Source organism: Haliotis rubra, unplaced genomic scaffold (assembly GCF_003918875.1).
Source record: "Haliotis rubra isolate DU_JTF1 unplaced genomic scaffold, ASM391887v1 Scf463, whole genome shotgun sequence".
Taxonomy (NCBI): domain Eukaryota; kingdom Metazoa; phylum Mollusca; class Gastropoda; order Lepetellida; family Haliotidae; genus Haliotis; species Haliotis rubra.
Window position 1 is genome coordinate 47710 of NW_025767150.1, and position 20212 is coordinate 67921.

The window sequence follows — 20212 nt, forward strand, 5'->3', positions numbered from 1 at the left end:
ACTTTGTAGTAGCACACTATAGGACTGTATGAACACACAGTGTCATGTAAACTTTGTAGTAGCACACTATAGGACTGTATGAACACACAGTGTCATGTAAACTTTTGTAGTAGCTTTACTACAGGACTGTATGAACACACAGTGTCATGTAAACTTTGTAGTAGTACACTACAGGACTGTAGCAGCACACAGTGTCATGTAAACTTTGTAATAGCACACTACAGGACTGTAGGAACACATAGTGTCATGTAAACTTTGTAGTAGCACACTATAGGACTGTATGAACACACAGTGTCATGTAAACTTTGTAGTAGCACACTATAGGACTGTATGAACACACAGTGTCATGTCAACTTTAGTAGTAGTACACTACAGGACTGTAGCAACACACAGTGTCATGTAAACTTTGTAATAGCACACTACATGACTGTAGGAACACATAGTGTCATGTAAACTTTGTAGAAGCACACTACAGGACTATATGAACACACAGTGTCATGTAAACTCATAAAAGCACACTACAGGACTGTATGAACACACACTGTCATGTCAACTTTGTAGTAGCACACTACAGGACTGTATGAACACACAGTGTCATGTAAACTCATAAAAGCACACTGCAGGACTGTATGAACACACAGTGTCATGTAAACTTTGTGGTAGTACACTACAGGACTGAATGAGCACACAGTGTCATGCCAACTTTGTAGTAGCACACTACAGGACTGTATGAACACACAGTGCCATGTAAACTCATAAAAGCACACTATAGGACTGTATGAACACACAGTGTCATGTAAACTCATAAAAGCACATTACAGGACTGTATGAACACACAGTGTCATGTCAACTTTGTAGTAGCACACTACAGGACTGTATGAACACACAGTGTCATGTAAACTCATAAAAGCACACTACAGGACTTTATGAACACACAGTGTCATGTAAACTCATAAAAGCACGCTACAGGACTGTATGAACACACAGTGTCATGTAAACTTTGTAGTAGAACACTACAGGACTGTATGAACACACAGTGTCATGTAAACTTTGTAGTAGCACACTATAGGACTGTATGAACACACAGTGTCATGTAAACTTTGTAGTAGCACACTATAGGACTGTATGAACACACAGTGTCATGTAAACTTTGTAGTAGCACACTACAGGACTGTATGAACACACAGTGTCATGTAAACTTTGTAGTAGTACACTACAGGACTGTAGCAACACACAGTGTCATGTAAACTTTGTAATAGCACACTACAGGACTGTAGGAACACATAGTGTCATGTAAACTTTGTAGTAGCACACTATAGGACTGTATGAACACACAGTGTCATGTAAACTTTGTAGTAGCACACTATAGGACTGTATGAACACACAGTGTCATGTCAACCTTGTAGTAGTACACTACAGGACTGTAGCAACACACAGTGTCATGTAAACTTTGTAATAGCACACTACAGGACTGTAGGAACACATAGTGTCATGTAAACTTTGTAGAAGCACACTACAGGACTGTATGAACACACAGTGTCATGTAAACTTTGTAGTAGCACACTACAGGACTGTATCAACACACAGTGCCATGTCAACTTTGTAGTAGCAAACTACAGGACTGTATGAACACACACTGTCATGTTAACTCATAAAAGCACACTATAGGACTGTATGAACACACAGTGTCATGTAAACTCATAAAAGCACACTACAGGACTGTATGAACACACAGTGTCATGTAAACTCATAAAAGCACACTACAGGACTGTATGAACACACAGTGTCATGTCAACTTTGTAGTAGCACACTACAGGACTGTATGAACACACACTGTCATGTCTACTCATAAAAGCACACTATAGGACTGTATGAACACACAGTGTCATGTAAACTCATAAAAGCACACTACAGGACTGTATGAACACACACTGTCATGTCAACTTTGTAGTAGCACACTACAGGACTGTATGAACACACAGTGTCATGTAAATTCATAAAAGCACACTACAGGACTGTATGAACACACAGTGTCATGTAAACTTTGTGGTAGCACACTACAGGACTGAATGAGCACACAGTGTCATGTCAACTTTGTAGTAGCACACTACAGGACTGTATGAACACACAGTGTCATGTAAACTCATAAAAGCACACTACAGGACTGTATGAACACACAGTGTCATGTCAACTTTGTAGTAGCACACTACAGGACTGTATGAACACACAGTGTCATGTCAACTTTGTAGTAGCACACTACAGGACTGTATGAACACACAGTGTCATGTCAACTTTGTAGTAGCACACTACAGGACTGTATGAACACACACTGTCATGTCAACTCATAAAAGCACACTACAGGACTTTATGAACACACAGTGCCATGTCAACTCATAAAAGCACACTACAGGACTGTATGAACACACAGTGTCATGTCACCTTTGTAGTAGCACACTACAGGACTGTATGAACACACACTGTCATGTCAACTTTGTAGTAGCACACTACAGGACTGTATGAACACACAGTGTCATGTCAACTTTGTAGTAGCACACTACAGGACTGTATGAACACACAGTGTCATGTCAACTTTGTAGTAGCACACTACAGGACTGTATGAACACACAGTGTCATGTCAACTTTGTAGTAGCACACTACAGGACTTTATGAACACACAGTGTCATGTCAACTTTGTAGTAGCACACTACAGGACTGTATGAACACACAGTGTCATGTCAACTTTGTAGTAGCACACTACAGGACTGTATGAACACACAGTGTCATGTCAACTTTGTAGTAGCACACTACAAGACTGTATGAACACACAGTGTCATGTCAACTCATAAAAGCACACTACAGGACTTTATGAACACACAGTGTCATGTCAACTCATAAAAGCACACTACAGGACTGTATGAACACAGTGTCATGTCAACTTTGTAGTAGCACACTACAGGACTGTATGAACACACAGTGTCATGTCAACTTTGTAGTAGCACACTACAGGACTGTAGGAACACACAGTGTCATGTAAACTTTGTAGTAGCACACTACAGGACTGTATGAACACACAGTGTCATGTCAACTTTGTAGTAGCACACTACAGGACTGTATGAACACACAGTGTCATGTCAACTTTGTAGTAGCACACTACAGGACTGTATGAACACACAGTGTCATGTCAACTTTGTAGTAGCACACTACAGGACTGTATGAACACACAGTGTCATGTCAACTCATAAAAGCACACTACAGGACTTTATGAACACACAGTGTCATGTCAACTCATAAAAGCACACTACAGGACTGTATGAACACACAGTGTCATGTCAACTTTGTAGTAGCACACTACAGGACTGTATGAACACACAGTGTCATGTCAACTTTGTAGTAGCACACTACAGGACTATAGGAACACACACTGTTATGTCAACTTTGTAGTAGCACACTACAGGACTGTATGAACACACAGTGTCATGTCAACTTTGTAGTAGCACACTACAGGACTGTATGAACACACAGTGTCATGTCAACTTTGTAGTAGCACACTACAGGACTGTATGAACACACACTGTCATGTCAACTTTGTAGTAGCACACTACAGGACTGTATGAACACACAGTGTCATGTCAACTTTGTAGTAGCACACTACAGGACTGTATGAACACACAGTGTCATGTCAACTTTGTAGTAGCACACTACAGGACTGTATGAACACACAGTGTCATGTCAACTCATAAAAGCACACTACAGGACTGTAGGAACACAGTGTCATGTCAACTCATAAAAGCACACTACAGGACTGTATGAACACACAGTGTCATGTAAACTTTGTAGTAGCACACTACAGGACTGTATGAACACACACTGTCATGTAAACTTTGTAGTAGCACACTACAGGACTGTATGAACACACAGTGTCATGTCAACTTTGTAGTAGCACACTACAGGACTGTATGAACACACAGTGTCATGTCAACTTTGTAGTAGCACACTACAGGACTGTATGAACACACAGTGTCATGTAAACTTTGAAGTAGCACTCTACAGGACTGTATGAACACAGTGTCATGTCAACTTTGTAGTAGCACACTACAGGACTGTATGAACACACAGTGTCATGTCAACTTTGTAGTAGCACACTACAGGACTGTATGAACACACAGTGTCATGTAAACTCATAAAAGCACACTGCAGGACTGTCTGAGCAGAGTATAAATGTCCCTAAGCTGCACAACCTATAGATTTGATCTAAACTGATTCCATATATGGCACTCCATTGACTAACCAAGCACTTTTTCCCAGTAGACTAATAAACAATTGGGCAACACGTATTGACAGATTGGTTTGCCCTGATTGGCTTGTGTTTTATAACTGTGATGAAGAGTGTCACTTATCCCACACCTCCTGTATTGGCAAAATATGCACTCTGTAAAGTTGGTACTGTCGACTTATCTGTATATATATATATATATATATATATATGAATTAACTTCAATATCTTTTTGCATTTATGGTGCTCAGTTCATAGATCCACTACACAGTGAGTGAGCTCACTGGATTGTCTGGTCCAAACTCGATAATTTACAGACCACTGCCATATAGTTGGGATATTGCTGAGTGAAGCGTAAAACTAACCTCACTCACTCATCCCTATCTATGTTTGTACCTACATAAAGGCACACAAAACATATATCTTAAACATATACATGCAAACAGCTCAGTACACCATGTTGTATTGATATTGCAAAAAATGAGATAAACAAGAAACTGTACTTCCATACATTTATTATCTTTTCAACGTAATATGATATGAGTTTGCATGTAAACAACAGATATTCTAACTAGTAATTCAAATTAAAAATTTGTTCCAAAAATGTAATTTTTAGAGTAAAATTGATATTTTATACTTATCCTGACTCATGCTCTTTTGCTTGTCTTCTTCTTCTTGCGAACATAGTGGAACACTTGTATCTCCTTATTTGAAGCTCCCTTCAAAATAAAATCACTAATTGGTACTCACCACGAGTTGCTCCCCTTTGTCTCCCCTGGCGGGAAAAGGTGTCGCCACCCTCTGGCCATGTGCTCCACTCTCTCCTGATTTAGCGAGCCCAACACTTGAATTTACAGGGAAATCCAAAGTGTTATGTGGGGAGGATGGGAGGGCTAACCTCATGAGTCAGGATAAGTATAAAATATCAATTTTACTCTAAAAATTACATATTTTTCCTTATCCTGACTCATGCTCTTTTGCTTGTAGCATCCTACGGAACGGAGGTGGGTAACAGAATACTTTGGATTTATAATTAGTGATTTTGTATAGATATACTGTAATATCCCCTACGGGAACTTCATGAAGCCTTAGATTTAGGATGTTTCCTGTATAAAGAAAACCATAGGTTATATAAAGCCATTAAAGGGGAATTACATTATGAATATATTGAACAATACATATAAATTATATATATATATATATAGGTGACTCTGATAGAGGCACTGAAATTGACTATATCCAAGTATATGCTTAAGGTAGAATACTTAAGCTGAACATATATACATAGCCCTAAAACTCCTTAGAGTTATAAGCTAGATGAGTATGTATAAAATACATATTAATCTTGTGAGGCTAATATTTTAGCGCGCCTCTGAGGGACTGTCAGTTGCTGGCGAGGACCAGTGGTCGAAATGGTGAATGCCAGAGACATCTTCTGTAGTGATGTCTCTTAGGTAGTGATTAGCAAATACCATGTTAGATTTCCAATAGCATCCTTCCATAATCGTGTTCAAGGAACAGTTACCGTGTAGGGGCGAGGGTAGAGGCCAGTGCCCTGATCTCATGTGGATTTGATGCTGTTGGTGGGTCCAAGCCTGCTGCCTTGTAGGCACGGAGAATGACAGTCCTTATCCAAATAGATATTGTGGTCCATTGACACTTCTGTTTGATTCGTGGCGATAATGGGATGAATAAACGTTTGAGAAATCTTCTCCTTGTTTTGGATCGTCGTAAATAAACTTTGAAGCTCTTACGGACACAGTGATAGGTCTTGTGTATCTTGTGATCCGAGAATAGAGGATAGCGCCGGGATGTGGAATAATCTGTCTGGTTGACCTGGCAGTTGATTCTTTGCAATGAAATCCCATCTTAATCCGAGGTGCGCTGTGTTATGATTGTCATCAAACTGTATCCTCTAGTAATCCAGGCGTGAATTTCAGACATTCTTGCTGCTGTGGCTAGCGATGCTTAGAAACAATGTTTTCTGTGAGAGAAATTCAAAGTTTGTCGATTCAAGGGTTCATAGACCTCACTCGTGAGGTGTTGTAACACTACATTCAGATCCCAAGCTGGAAGCGTGGAACTTCCGCTTTTGGTCCTCCAATCGAAAGCTCGTAAGTAAGGCCAGTAACTCTGGAGATCTTGTCAATTTGACACCCGTTCTCATGGTGATTACAGAGCTAAAAGCGGCAAGATATGTTGATATCGTTGAACCTTTTAAATGTTTGTTTTGGCGTAGGTAACACAAATAGTCTGCCACTTGAGGTTGTGAAGCCTCTCTTGCTGTAAACCCTTTCTTTGTTGCATAATTTTTGAAACTGTGCCACTTGTCGTCGTACAAGTTCTGAGTTGAGTAACGTAAGGCAAAGCGTGACTGCTTTTGCCGCCCTGGCAGAATATCCTCTCTTGTTTAAACACATTTGTATACAGTCCATACGTGTAGTTGGAACATTGCTGGGTTTCCGTGCACTTGTTTGGTGTGAGGATGAATTAACAGGTTTGGCGGCAGGTAGCTCCAGTGTTGGTTGACCCGATTTCTTGAATTAGTATGGGAAACCAGTACGTTCTGGCCCGACCAGTAGGGCGCTAACCAAAGTGAGTTGTAGGCTCTGTGTTTGTCTGATTTTCTGTAATACTTGAGGTATTATTGCTGGCGAGGAAAGCGCGACGCATTGAGGCCTTCCATGATAGACTTAGGCGTCCGTTGCCCAAGCTTGGGGGTCTGGGACTGGTGACACGAATGTCGGTAGCTGATTGTTGAATCGCGTGGCGAATAGGTCTATTAGCGGCTCCTAATTGCTTGATTATCTGTGCAAAATTTCCGGTTGATCATCCACTCTGTCGGTGATGGTAGATGAGGCCGAGAGAAGGCGTCTGCTAGTATATTTCTGGCTCGGGAATGTGCACTGCTCTGACATGTAGATTTAGATCTTGTATTAAATCGAACAGTTGAAAGCTTAGGTTCAAAAAGGTTCATCGATCTCGTTGAGCCTTGCTTGTTTATGTAGAACGCCACTGTCGAATTGTCTGTATGGATCATTAGCCAAGCATTTTGTAGAAATGTGCTCCAATGTAGAATGGCGTTGATTACAGCTTTCATTTCTAGACTGTTTATATGGAGTTTGCATTCTTGCTGATTCCATAACCCTGATATCGTGTGGTTGGTGAGATGAGCTCCCCAACCTTGGGTAACTTGGCGTCTACATACAGATGGGTTTTGTATTCCTGCTCTGCTAAACAAATCCCTTCGCAGACATTCGATTTCTTGGTCCACCATAGTAGATGTGGTCTGAGATGTTTCGGTAGACTGAATGGTTGTACATCGTTGAGATGTCGTTGATGAGGACCTGTAGGGGGCGTAACTGTAATCTGCCTGTGACAGTCATGTCTTGGGCTGATGTGAGAAGACCTAGTAGGCTCTGCCATTGTCGCGAGTGGTAGCGGAGAGAGTAGAAGCTGGTGGAATGGTCTGTTGTATCTTGAGCCAACGGTCTTCTGGTACCATAATACGGTTGCGATTTGTGATGAATCGAATACCTAGGAACTGTAGGTCTTGCGATGGTACTAGGTCCGACTTGCGTAAGTTTACTAACCAACCTAGTTGTGTTAGTAGCTTTATGATGTAATTTAACTGTAGTTTGAGAGCGCAGTGGATCTTGATCTACTTGTATCCCGTCGTCGAGGTAAAACGCACTCGAAGTAGCCCTTGTGATGTAGAAATTTGATGTCGGTTTCGTTATCCTCGTGAATAGCCAGGGGCTGATGATATTCGAATGGGAGTACTTTCCACTGGTAATGTAGCCCTTCTAGAGTAAATCGTAGGTATTTCCTGGAATCGGGATGAATGGGGATGTGCAAGTAGGCATCCTGTAGATCTATGCTGCCCATGTAGTCCATAGGCCGAATCATCTGGCGTAACTGAGGTAAATGTATCATCTGAAACCCCGGTGGTTTGCGTAGATAGTTCTTGTTGAAAAAGCTCATGTTGTAGATGAGTCTGTATTTCTCCGTGGAGTTTTCTTGGGAACTAGGAAAACTGGGGAGTAGAAACCTGGTTCGACGTTTGCTTGGTCTATTACTTCTATGGCCTGTTTGGATAGGAGTGATGAGACAGCCTCTTTATCTTTGGTAGTTGTTAAGCTTGTAAATCGAACTTGGGGGTTTGATTGTCAGCGGAGGCTTGTCCTGTAGAGGATCACGAAATCCGTGTTGAATAATGTTGGAGGCGTAAGGATCTTGCAGTATTCCCCAGTTTTCCCAGTGTAGTTGGGCGTCCACCCACTTGAGCTGGTTGTACTGGAACGGCTGGGGTGGAAGACTCCAGTCGTTCGAACCTGTGTTTCAGCGTCTATAATTGCGGGAACCTCTGGGTGTCCTGCCTCTTCCTGATCCTCCTCTATAGTTGCCATATGGGCGTGAAAAGAATCTTTACCTCTAGAGCTGGCTATCTTCCTGTCTCTTGCTCTTTGTAGGCCCGTGAACTTAGATCTGCCTGAGTATCTTTGTGAAGTCTGACGAATGGCGCTGGCTAGTGTGTCCATCGATCTAATCATAAGGACTTCCCTGGAATCATAGAGACTTCCTTGGCGACCTTGTCGATTTCTCCGTCAAAGATGGATGTTGTGCGACCACGGGGCTGTATAAAGTGGGGCTGTAAAGTTCTCCCCAATTACAGGAGGCGAGGAGGCCTTGACGACGAGCTAAGGTCAGTGCTGCTGAAACAGATGTAAGATGATCCGTTAAAAACTGCTGATCTTTCTTTTTGCATAAGTAAGGCAGAATAAATCATTCTATCATCTTCCGTCGTGGAATCCCGAATCTAGTAATAAGAGTCTCATTGATCGTCCTAGATCTATTTAACCCAAAGAACATCGTCTCGTCATGGTTTCTATATGAGCCAACTTGCGATCATCCATCTTGTAAATCTTGTTCTTTACATGCGCTGATGATCTTATAGTTCTCATCGATGTCCTGGGCCTTGTAGAAGGAGTCCATGTTATGCGTGGAGAACTTCTTGGCTTGAAAGTTGGGTAGATGTGGTATCTGAACTTTCGTAGCTTTCTGGAAAGCTGCATCTAGATTCTGTGGCACTTCACGCAATCGAATTCGATCGGGGTAAGTGATTGCATCTGGATCATCTTCCTTCATCAAATACGTCTGAGCTGTATTGCCACTTTTAGATGGTGATGTGAGATCTAGGTTATTGACCATCAATACCGTATCTCTGCATCAGAAAATATGATTCCTCCATCATCCTCAAAACCATCATCATTAATAAATTGTAGATGCTCTTAGGGACTGCGTGTAGCTGTCTGTATATCTGATGAGCTTTGTGGCGATCTAGTTGACTTGTCGCGCTCTATGTGGAGATCTGATGGGTGATCGACCTGGTGATGAGCGAAGTGGAGATCGTCTATGGGATGATCTTCTCGGAGACTTGTGAGGTGAATGTTGATAGCGGCAAGCTCTTCCGGCAGTCCTCGATGTTCTTCTAGGCGATGAAGATCTGGAATCATATGTCCTTCGCGAATGCCTTGGCGAAAGCTTCATTTCGCGTCGGTCCGAGGGATCGATGATATGACCTTCGCGAAGGCTTCCGTGATGTCTGATGGTCTGAGTCCATATCTAGAGATGAAATCGAAGATGGTGATGATCTCTCCCGCCTACATCTAGGTCCTTCGTCAAGGTGGTGCGGGACTTCCTTCGCGAAGGTGACATCGTCTTGGCTGCTCGTTGACGGGGGTGCCTCTGGGGTGCTGTCTCACGTTGGAGCCTTCGCGAAGGCTCGGACTTCGCTAGCGCAGTTTGTAGTGGTCCTCCATGATGTTCATAATCTGCCGCATCATGTCTTCTGGTATGATCTGTGGCGAAGTCGCCGGCGTCTTTTCTGCGATGGGGTTCACATCAATGGCGTCTGGCGCCGGTGTAGAGGCATCAGGCTGCATGGAGATCTCTGCAGAAGTCACAGTCGCTGACACCGGTCGCTTCTTCTGCCGTAAGTCGGGGATGATTATCGGCTGATCATCGTAGAGGCCCAACTCTGCTGCTGGAACGATCTCGGCTGAAAGTTCTTGCTGTCTTCGTAGATTTCCTTTGGAAGTCTGGCGCTGCCCTGGGTGTCCTCAATCTGCGTTGAGGCGGCGATGAGGCCCTCTTAGACTTAGTCTGCAATGACGGGATGTCTGGGGAGGCGGTCGTTTCTTCGAGGTAACGGACTGCGTCCCACGTTCCTCTGCCGCAGGGGTCTCTAGCAGAACACCAGGCGGGAGAGGGTCGATCGCTAGCAGCTGACTGGAAGGAATATCTGGACTCTCTGCCATGTTTTGCCCTTGTTTGCGTGATCTATCTGCAGCATGCGTCTTAAGACGCAAAAGATGATATTTATTAAATGCAGAATGAGATAAATTAATGCAGTAACTGCAAGCGTGAATTAAGCGCACACGGCGTAGAACAACTAGGGCATATTACATGTGGATCGAGGCAGAAAAGCGTAATCTACAAATCGTACAGATTTTCATGAACGTAAAGCTAGCTGAACAATCACGAATACACGTGAATAAACAGTAGAAATACGATAATTAATCAATACAAATAGTAAAGGATACTAGCTATACCTCTATAGTAACCTATGAGAGGTAAAAACTAAGAGATTATCAAAGGATATGTGTGTAAGGAGACACAAGGCGCTCTCACATCCTGCTCACTGGGCGAAGAAGGAGAGAGTGAAGCACATGGCCAGAGGGTGGCGACACCTTTTCCCGCCAGGGGAGACAAAGGGGAGCAACTCGTGGTGAGTACCAATTAGTGATTTTATTTTGAAGGGAGCTTCAAATAAGGAGATACAAGTGTTCCACTATGTTCGCAAGAAGAAGAAGACAAGCAAAAGAGCATGAGTCAGGATAAGGAAAAATAAGTAAACTGGACAAATATCACAGAAACAAATTGACATGTTCACTCTCTCATGCTTCAGGGTTAAGATACAAAAATACTGTTTCACTTTCCACACATATTATGAACTTGTTTTAGGGTGAGCACTGTGTTGCTGGCATGTTATATAGTATCTAAAACGACAACAAATGATTATGTCAGCTAGTTGGTGCAAATATGAAGTCTCTTCTATCCTTGTATTTCGGTGTTTAATCGCTATAAAGTTCAAACATAACAAAACAAAGCCTACAACTTACCTTTTTAACTTATGCATACCCCTAAGTCAAAATAAAAAAATATTTGACCCAAACTTACTTACAGTTGTCATAAAACTTAAGTTTTCCATGAATACGGTATATTCTCAAACACTACATAAACATACATTTCAAACAGACACACATTTAATGCCAGTTTCGATGAAACATGAATAAGACAGGGAACATCTGTCCTCTATTAATACTGTAACACTGATGAAAATAACAGGATTTGTTCAGAAAAATATCTTTGATTCCATTACAACCAGGCTATAACAGTGTAACTGTCAATGCCGGTCTCTCCTCACTGACTTGAAATGATTTCATTTTTTTCTGCTATTGCTAGTTCAGTTCTCAAACAGCAACTTTGCTTAATTATCTCCCCTTGACTGTACAGACACACTCAATATGAGGGTCCATGACTTCTAAAGGGAAATACCACTCAGGTAACCAAGAACCCCAGAATGTCAACTGTACAAATATATATATATTTAATGGTGAGCTGAACTGCTCACATTTCCCACACAGGATTATTCATTCATTTGAATGCATTTCTCAAGTTCTTCATCATCTGCAGATAACACTAATATACGTCATCGAAGTAGTATCCGTGGGACCCTTGACTTCTGTACATATATATCTGACTGGACTCCAGCTAAATGCTGGAAATGTTTCAAATGCAAAGATCTTGGTATTATTCGCTAGTTGCCTGGTTGCAGTGATGTATACTTCAATAGTAAGGTATGATCCGATACCTGAACTGGAGCAATTTAACTTGCAATGGTAAATACAACGTCACCTTTTGTTTTCATTCATACAATGGGATGAAACATTTGATATTTCACGTGCTGGTTTTTTTTACATGTTCCAGAAAAATAATGGATAATATAAAAATATTTTTGAAATGGAAACAATAATATGGCCTACAGTTGCCCAAACAGAATGTTCATATGTCAAGAGGAAATATATATCAATTGATAAGATTCTCCTTTCAGATAATTTTCTACATTTTAGGCATTATTCCAAATTCTTAAGTCTCACATTTGAAATATTTAAAAGCCTTCATAAGGCCCGTCCGACCGCCCAAGACGGGCTAGATTTCTGACAGACAGTCTAGATTAACAGCTAGCCAGCCCGATGGTCTGGAAAAACTGTTAGATGTTCCATACATATTTTGGTGTCTGATCTGGTTAATCCATTTTGGGATGGTAACATTTTGAAGTTACCAGCCCTGATGTCTGGCTGGGTTTTTGGCTTACTTCATACACTGTAAGTATGCGAGATCTTTCTGATGGGCAAGTCATGGTGGGAGTTTTTAGCAACACACTGTAAACCTTGATCACAAAACACTTGGAGTAAATATTTGAAAAATATTATGTAACAGGTTTCAACTATCTTCCCCCAGTTGGGTATTACGGAATCTAAATTGTGAAAAAATATACGAGTGAGCAGCTCAGACACTAAGACAAGCATGAATGAGTTCTGTTGACCTCATGGCCTGTCAAATACTGTATGTATCACGGATCATGACTACACCGTGTCCAGAGAGAAGAAGGTCAGTCTGGATGCTCCACGCTGAGCACTGACACAGTCTCCCAAGTCCTGTCCTACAGACCACACAGAGCGTCCTCCTTCCATTGGTATGGGCCGTGGAGCAGGTTGAGGGCACACCTTATTGCATCCTGCTACCATCTTGGCACTCTCAACAATATCTAGACCTATAAACATCATCAAGAATCACGGTCTTGTTTGGACTTTTTCTTAATTTTTTTAGTTCTTTCCCATCGCACGGTTTCAGCCTCAAGGGCAGACAACTCCATTAGTCTTTGTTGGAATGAAGGTGATGCTCCTGAAACTGGGTCTGTATACTTTGGTTCACCTGAAAATGTAACAAGGAGATTATTCTTGATTTCTATGTTAAATGAAACTTGTGACACCCAGGCACGCACATATGCGTCTTTATATCATCAGGCCGTGATAGTGAACAGTGTTTCATGCTGATGTCAGTAAACATACTATCTACACAACAAAACAAGCACTACAGTCTAAGTGGTTATGCATAAATTTGTTTATTTCATATCGCCTTTTCCTACTAATGTTACATCACCTTTTCAGAGTTCTCAAAAACTTGTTACAGTATCAATTGCCATTTGACATAAAAATAAATTCAATTATCAATGAAAACAATTTATAATCATTTCTACATGCCAAAGTATATCATTATCATTTACAGATGAATGATCACTTTCTTCCAATAACTCTGGTAATTACTGATTCTCTCCCTGTTCTTCAAGCAAAAATGAGTATTATTACTATTTGAAGTGTGAGACACTGTATCACCTCTCACTACACCAAATATATCGTTGGAACTGTATTCTAGGCCACTACTCACTATCTTTGGCAGTAGATCTAGAAGTGGAGAAATTGTTTGGGAAGCCAACACGTGTGGTGGTAGCACTTGGGCCTTTCCGGGGATTCACATTGGATGTGTTAGACGTGGAAGTAAGGGAGAAAGACTTGGAACTGGTCGTTGTGGAGGTTGTGGAGTTGCGTTGTTGTAAGTTGGGACTCCATATTGTGCCCATAGCTACGAGGTCATCAGGCTCCCGTCCTGAACAAGGAAAGGACTTATAGACAAACACTGTTCTGTGCACCTGTCCAGCTTTAAGGAACAAACATGATGGCTGCCTCGATAGTGTATTCTGCAGCTCAGCTCTTGAAACGAATGTACCAACCCTCGACATATACAATACAAGTACATCTAAACGCAAAAGTTTCTACCCCAAAAATTTTGATGTAATAAATCAGCAGAATTTTAAAACTGAGAAAACAAATCCTACTGCTTGTACTTTAAGAACAATATCCTTCATAACTTTGTTTGAAAATAAATTTAAACAACATAATAAATAATGGAAAATGGTATGAAAATAGCAACAAATGTCTGCAGTATTAATGATGGCAGTAAGATCTACCACTGTACATGTATGTGCACAAACTCTCTAGGCAGCCCTTATCTACAATCAACTGTAACAACTCAGCTGTTACCACATGCAATTTGGTAACTTTGGGGCCCTAAGCAAATATTTATTTATCTGGTATTGACAGCTTAACCTTGACCCCTTATCATGCCTGGGATTTCAGAAGAAACAGCACAAACAAAAAAAGATTGACAGGTGAACTAAGAAACGAGCGTCTTTGTAACAACACATCCCGTGAATTGGCATGCCAGACCTCATAATGGTGGGTGATCAATTATTCTCCAGTAATCTAGCTGCATGCACTATATCACACAAAGATATATATGGATTCCGGTATGCTCACTTTATCATAATGATCAACAGCTAAGTGGGAGGTACTGGGTGAATGTTTGGTTTAATGCTACTTTGAAGTTATTCCAGTTAACTCATGGGATGTCAGCTTAGGGGCAGGAAAGCCAAGAGTGATGCAGGTACGAGATATTTGCCCTGTGAGCATGGGTACAGCACTGAGCAGTAAACCCTAAAACAAACCTAAAACAATCATCAGGATGAACTAGGATTCAAACCTACGATCATAGCTTTCCCGCACACCTAACACACTTAACTCATGACTACGTTAACGGTGATCAGTTCTATCGTGAACAAATATTCCCAGAGTAAATGCATTGTCAAAAATGTTATCCACTAGCAAGTTCATGGGAAAACTTTGGTTGAGAGAAATAGTAGACAGTAACAGTACAAGACCAGATACTCTGACAACTACACCGGTCTGATATCACTGCCACTGTCAAGGTAAATATACCCTAGGAAACACAGCAAGTGAAGTGATATGGGAGGAAACTACCTAGTCGTGAAGTACCTTGTACATTGTTTTTGTGATTCAGTAACTGATCACTTCTCAGCAGTGTTCCACGGACCCCGTTGGTCCTACCAGGGTTCTGCCCTTTAGCTGTGGGGAATGTGTTCTTAATAGGCCGCAACTCATCTTTTTCCCCTTCAAAATTAACTGCAAAAAGCAAAGCAATCATGCACAGCTCCATGCAAATACTAGACACAAACACGCAGCAGTTACAACATGTATCGGTCCTCATTTCTAACAATAAGGCCCTTTCATTTCTAATACCATCAAAAAGTCCTACAGAATATACCGGTAGATGAAATTCATAAACAGTATCTCTCATGTATTTGAATACAAAAGCTATAAGACGCCATGCGACTTTTTTTCTAACCTAACTACATCTGTGAAACATGCAAGATTTTCAATAAGACACTTTGTGCCCTGAGGAATGTTGAAAAAATTAACAGAAGCAAATATATATTTACTATATTAGCATCAAAATCAAAGCTGTAATGTTTTGTGCTACACAAATTGTTTCATGTTACAAATGTTGGTGAACCAAAACTGTTTGGCACTGTGGTCAATGTTAGAATCACTAACCTTATACTGGGGTGTTGGGTGTGGTGTGTGTGTGTGTGTGTGTGTGTGTGTTTTGTCCTCAAGTAGGTGAACATCTAAAACCATGGGGGTCAAGGGGCCTTGAGGTCCACTTTGGAAGTATTTGAATGACCCAAACAATGTTTAACTTTTACATAAGGGTATACATAAGGATTTTGTCAAAACATAAGACATGGACCCCTTGACTTCCAAGCCTCATTAGTGTATAGCATCACCAGCTTCTTCACTCATCCTTGAAGTTACCATTATGAAATCAGACAGTTAAGTACAAACATCCGTTTCGATGAAAATATGTCCAGAATGTTACCTTTTTCCAGTGATATGGATCTTCTCGAGTTGTTCCGGCTCGTGGGCCTCCTGTTGGCGTCGATGTCCCGCAGCTTCAGCTTGTCCTTCTCTCGGTCGAAGTAGACTAGATCAGTGGTGGAGAAGTCGTCAGCCGTAGGGGCAGGCCGACTCACCTCTGGGTTGTACAGCAGGTCTGCAGTGGAGAACGGCACCGTCGGAGTACTGGAAGAACTGAAAGTCAGACAGCGTCATTTAGATGGAATCAGGGGATCAAGTCAGTATTAGTGTCAGACCAACATTTCTATTTCAGCCGAGACTGTATCCATCTGGTTTAGTGTTAAATGGTAGACAAACATCCTGGTGTGCTATAAATGGTTGTATTAACCAGATGAAATGTTCCATCTATTGCAGGATCTGAATGTCAGGTTATTATCTCCCTGACAACAGAAATTCAGGCAAACCAGTCCAGTATGACACAGCAATCACAGTTCATGACATCATCATATATTGAAAGAAGGCCATGAACCAAACAACTTTGATGCAGAAATATACTTTGTTTCAGTTTCAATTTCTATAGGTTGAAGTGCCTGTCAAAGCAGACCAAAACAATGCATCAGGATATAGTTTCCAGGCTAGCTATTCTCGAAACGTTCATAGCCCTACAAACTTCTTAAGCCCATTCTTAACACGTTGGCTACAATCAAAGTTAAGAATTCTTAGGGCTACGACCGTTTCGAGAATAAGGATCCAGGTAATTAAAAGCTACAGAACCCTTCAAATATTCATAAAATTCTCTCCTTAAGCAAAGTCAATTGTACAATCTTTACAAATCAGCAGGTGTTTATGAATTATTATCCAATAGCTGCCACATCTGTATCACCCATTACAAACACATGGAAAGGCAAGTCAATTGAAACAAAAATGATTTCTGAACAACAGGCTTCCCAGGCTCTTTAATTCTTCCATGTAGATAATGCCATAACAGATCAGCTTACCATAAATATCCTCGTCAACATGGTATTCTTACACATACATCCTCAAACAGATCCTTTCAAGTACAAAGTGTTGCGGAAATCGATGTGAAAACTGAACTACCTCCAGCCCATAAATCTTATCAAGGTACAGACATAATGATAGCATCACCAATAACCTCTACGGTAGCCTTCCCTGCTACCTAACGAGAATCAGTTCAATCAGCACCACCACTATTAATCTAGACCCAGCATTGGAAGTAGGCAGATTGCAGCTGAGATTTCTCCATGGAAAGGCAACAGGCAATAAAGAACAGCACTCATTCACCAAGCGTTATTCTAGATTGCCATCTCTTACAACGCCTCAATAACTGGCACTGGGTTGGATCAAATAGACCTCCATTGAGCCGTGTAATCCTCGGTCTGCCAACAGCAGTACCTTGCAGAGACTCTGGTGTAGCTGTCGGAGGTGGAGTGTTCTCTTCTTACTGTATATGTAGACGTGACAAGGCTTGTCTAGGTTACTGTACTTTATCATTTGTAGTTTACCTACTGGCAACACAGTGTTGTCAAATAACAAATCTATCCATGCTTTAGTTGTCCAGGAATACAGGATTACAGAGTTGACAATGTGAGCCATACAAATGTTGGATTTTAGATACAATGGAAACAGGAATATTTCTGTTTAGTTATATACTTACAGTGTTTCTTTATTTACAAATATTTGGAATTTGACTGACATGTATCAATAGCATTTGCTTTTCCAATTTGAATTTATGTAAAGGTTATTGACAAATCTATTTTGATCAGACATTTCAGCTTCATTAGTATGAAGACAAAATGATAAGGTATACATGTCAGGAAGCGTTCCTCATGGTATGAAACATTTCATAAAAGGAAGGTTTGACCATGAACATAAATGTGGGGAGGTTTCTCACTTTTTCTTTCTATATTCCAAACTTCTAGTCCTTTTAAATGACATCCAAAACCAGGGAAACTGAACAAGAAGAAAATATTGCTCTTAAAATACAAAATTTGATTTCTGTTTTAATGTATATTTCGGTGCAATATTTGGGAAAAAGTATTTGTATTATCCTTTTGAAGTCATTAACTACTATCAGAATGGAAATAGCAAAAGTTGGGAACTGATACCGGCAAGAATCACTCATAGAATGACAAAGATGAAGCAAGGCACATACAGGAGGAACACATGCACACACAGGCTATATCGGTATGTAGTGTTTCCCTAGGCCATGATAACAAACAAGACATTGATGAGCTTGCAGCAGTGACAACTTGATACTTGACATGTAATGTAAATGACCTCTTTTGCACTTGAGTTTACAGTCTCCAAAGGAATAGGATATATATGAAAAATCTAAACGGTCGACATGACCTTTACAATTGTCCGTCACAATATCATAAAAAATGACATATTTTGAAGGAAAATAGGTATTTGCATAAAACATCTTTGTGTATTATCAATCAATGAAAGCATTTTCAATAACAGACAATAATTCAAACCTAATTTGGTTTGTTCATTCAAAGCTATGATGTCAATAAACCTACAGAGCAGTTAATTATTATGAACAGTAGAACATCATATTGTTTCTATTTTAACACATGCAGAACTTCTGCTCCAACACGACCAACACGTACCAGTTCACAGCTGTCCATGTATATACCTGAACGTATGGCAGTAGAGAAATACTAGTTACCTATTTCATTGCAAGTTAAGAAGAGCAAACTAGAGCCCTCTACACAAAATTTACCTTATGAAATATGGAACGTCAAATTTGATGAATTCATAATTAAATGAATAATAAATACATCACCAATACATGTATTCCATATAATCAACTGTAACCCACTTTTCATTCATTATGATCCATTAATGTAGACTGTTCAACAAGAGAAGTATTGATACATCTCAGAAACTGGAGACTGGACAGTGATGACATCAGTCCTAATCTGGTACGAGGCTGCAAGAATCCGGACACCAGACTGACCCCATCACTTACCTGATGCATTGAAAGACTTTACCTGATGATGTTCACAGATATATTCCTAACCACACATTATCCTTGCTTCCAACTAGCTACATGCAGCCTGTGCCAGCTTCTTCCTGTGCAGCATGTCATCCATCACTGACTCAGCATGTAACACAATCGGATCACAGACTTGGAGAATGGGAGAGCCAGTTGTCCTGGCAGTATGGACTAGCCACAATTGTTCGATCAATAACTTCGAGGGTAACCTAGTTAGCTGAATCCAAATCTCAACTTTTCAGGACAGATCGGAGAGCTATTTTCAAGACTAAAAAACATGGCCTGTGTCTATTATTACTTTGAAATGTTATGTAAAATTTAACTTCTGACCCACAATATACTGTACTGACACTTCACACTGTGGCTTCATAACCACTCGTCAGCTCAACGTTTATCAGTGAAGCATAGAAAGGTGACACTCACTCTGTAAATGACCTGACATGAATAGGTTTGACTGGACTGAGGACAATCCATGGCTGGTTGGGGTACAAGAAGTCCAATCTCTTCATCTGCATCAGGCTGGACAGTGAGTCAGTCCACTTACTGTCGGAGGTATCAACCAAGAGTCAGTGTTATAATGTTGGCATGTTTTCCCCCAGTTCCATTGTGACAGTCACCAGGTGGAGCGGGCTAGCTTTGTGTCGGGTAGAACAACAGACTGGCGTGTCGAGTGTGTACCTCTGTGTTTACTTTGCTTGTACTCCAGCACACTCCAGGCACTAGGAAGGTCAGCAGGGGACATAACTCTTGATAAGAGACTTTTGATAACGACCTGACACTTAGAGATACTGCCAATACACTTTACAACTTGGAATGAATTACACTGAAGTAAAAAGATATTGGCAATGTATGTTACTCAAATTCATTGTGCCAGATTGGTTTTATCGTTCAGGTAATCTTAGGAGGTAGCAAGTTGCTAGTGTGGACAATATAATGTACACTGTGGTCTGTTATGAATAAGGGGCATTAGGGCTGTGTGATCCAAATGTGCAATAGAAAACAAGAAAACATGTATCG

At 40.8% G+C, this 20212-nt stretch overlaps 1 protein-coding gene across 5 annotated transcripts in view; it reads right to left on the minus strand.

The window, feature by feature from the left end:
* Positions 1 to 11193: 11193 nt before the first annotated feature.
* The window catches only part of LOC124290383, a 90089-nt gene continuing 81070 nt past the window's right edge, over positions 11194 to 20212 (minus strand). For 4 of the 5 annotated variants that reach the window (XM_046727088.1, XM_046727091.1, XM_046727089.1 and 1 more), the window contains 4 exons: positions 16196 to 16407; positions 15277 to 15438; positions 13847 to 14065; positions 11194 to 13333 (listed from right to left, as the gene is read on the minus strand). In XM_046727088.1, the coding sequence (XP_046583044.1) occupies positions 13185 to 13333; positions 13847 to 14065; positions 15277 to 15438; positions 16196 to 16407 (742 nt within the window). In that variant the 3' untranslated portion in view covers positions 11194 to 13184. Of the gene's footprint in view, positions 13334 to 13846; positions 14066 to 15276; positions 15439 to 16195; positions 16408 to 19618; positions 19885 to 20212 lie in introns of those variants that run through there. The other variant, XM_046727092.1, reaches the window with a different exon arrangement.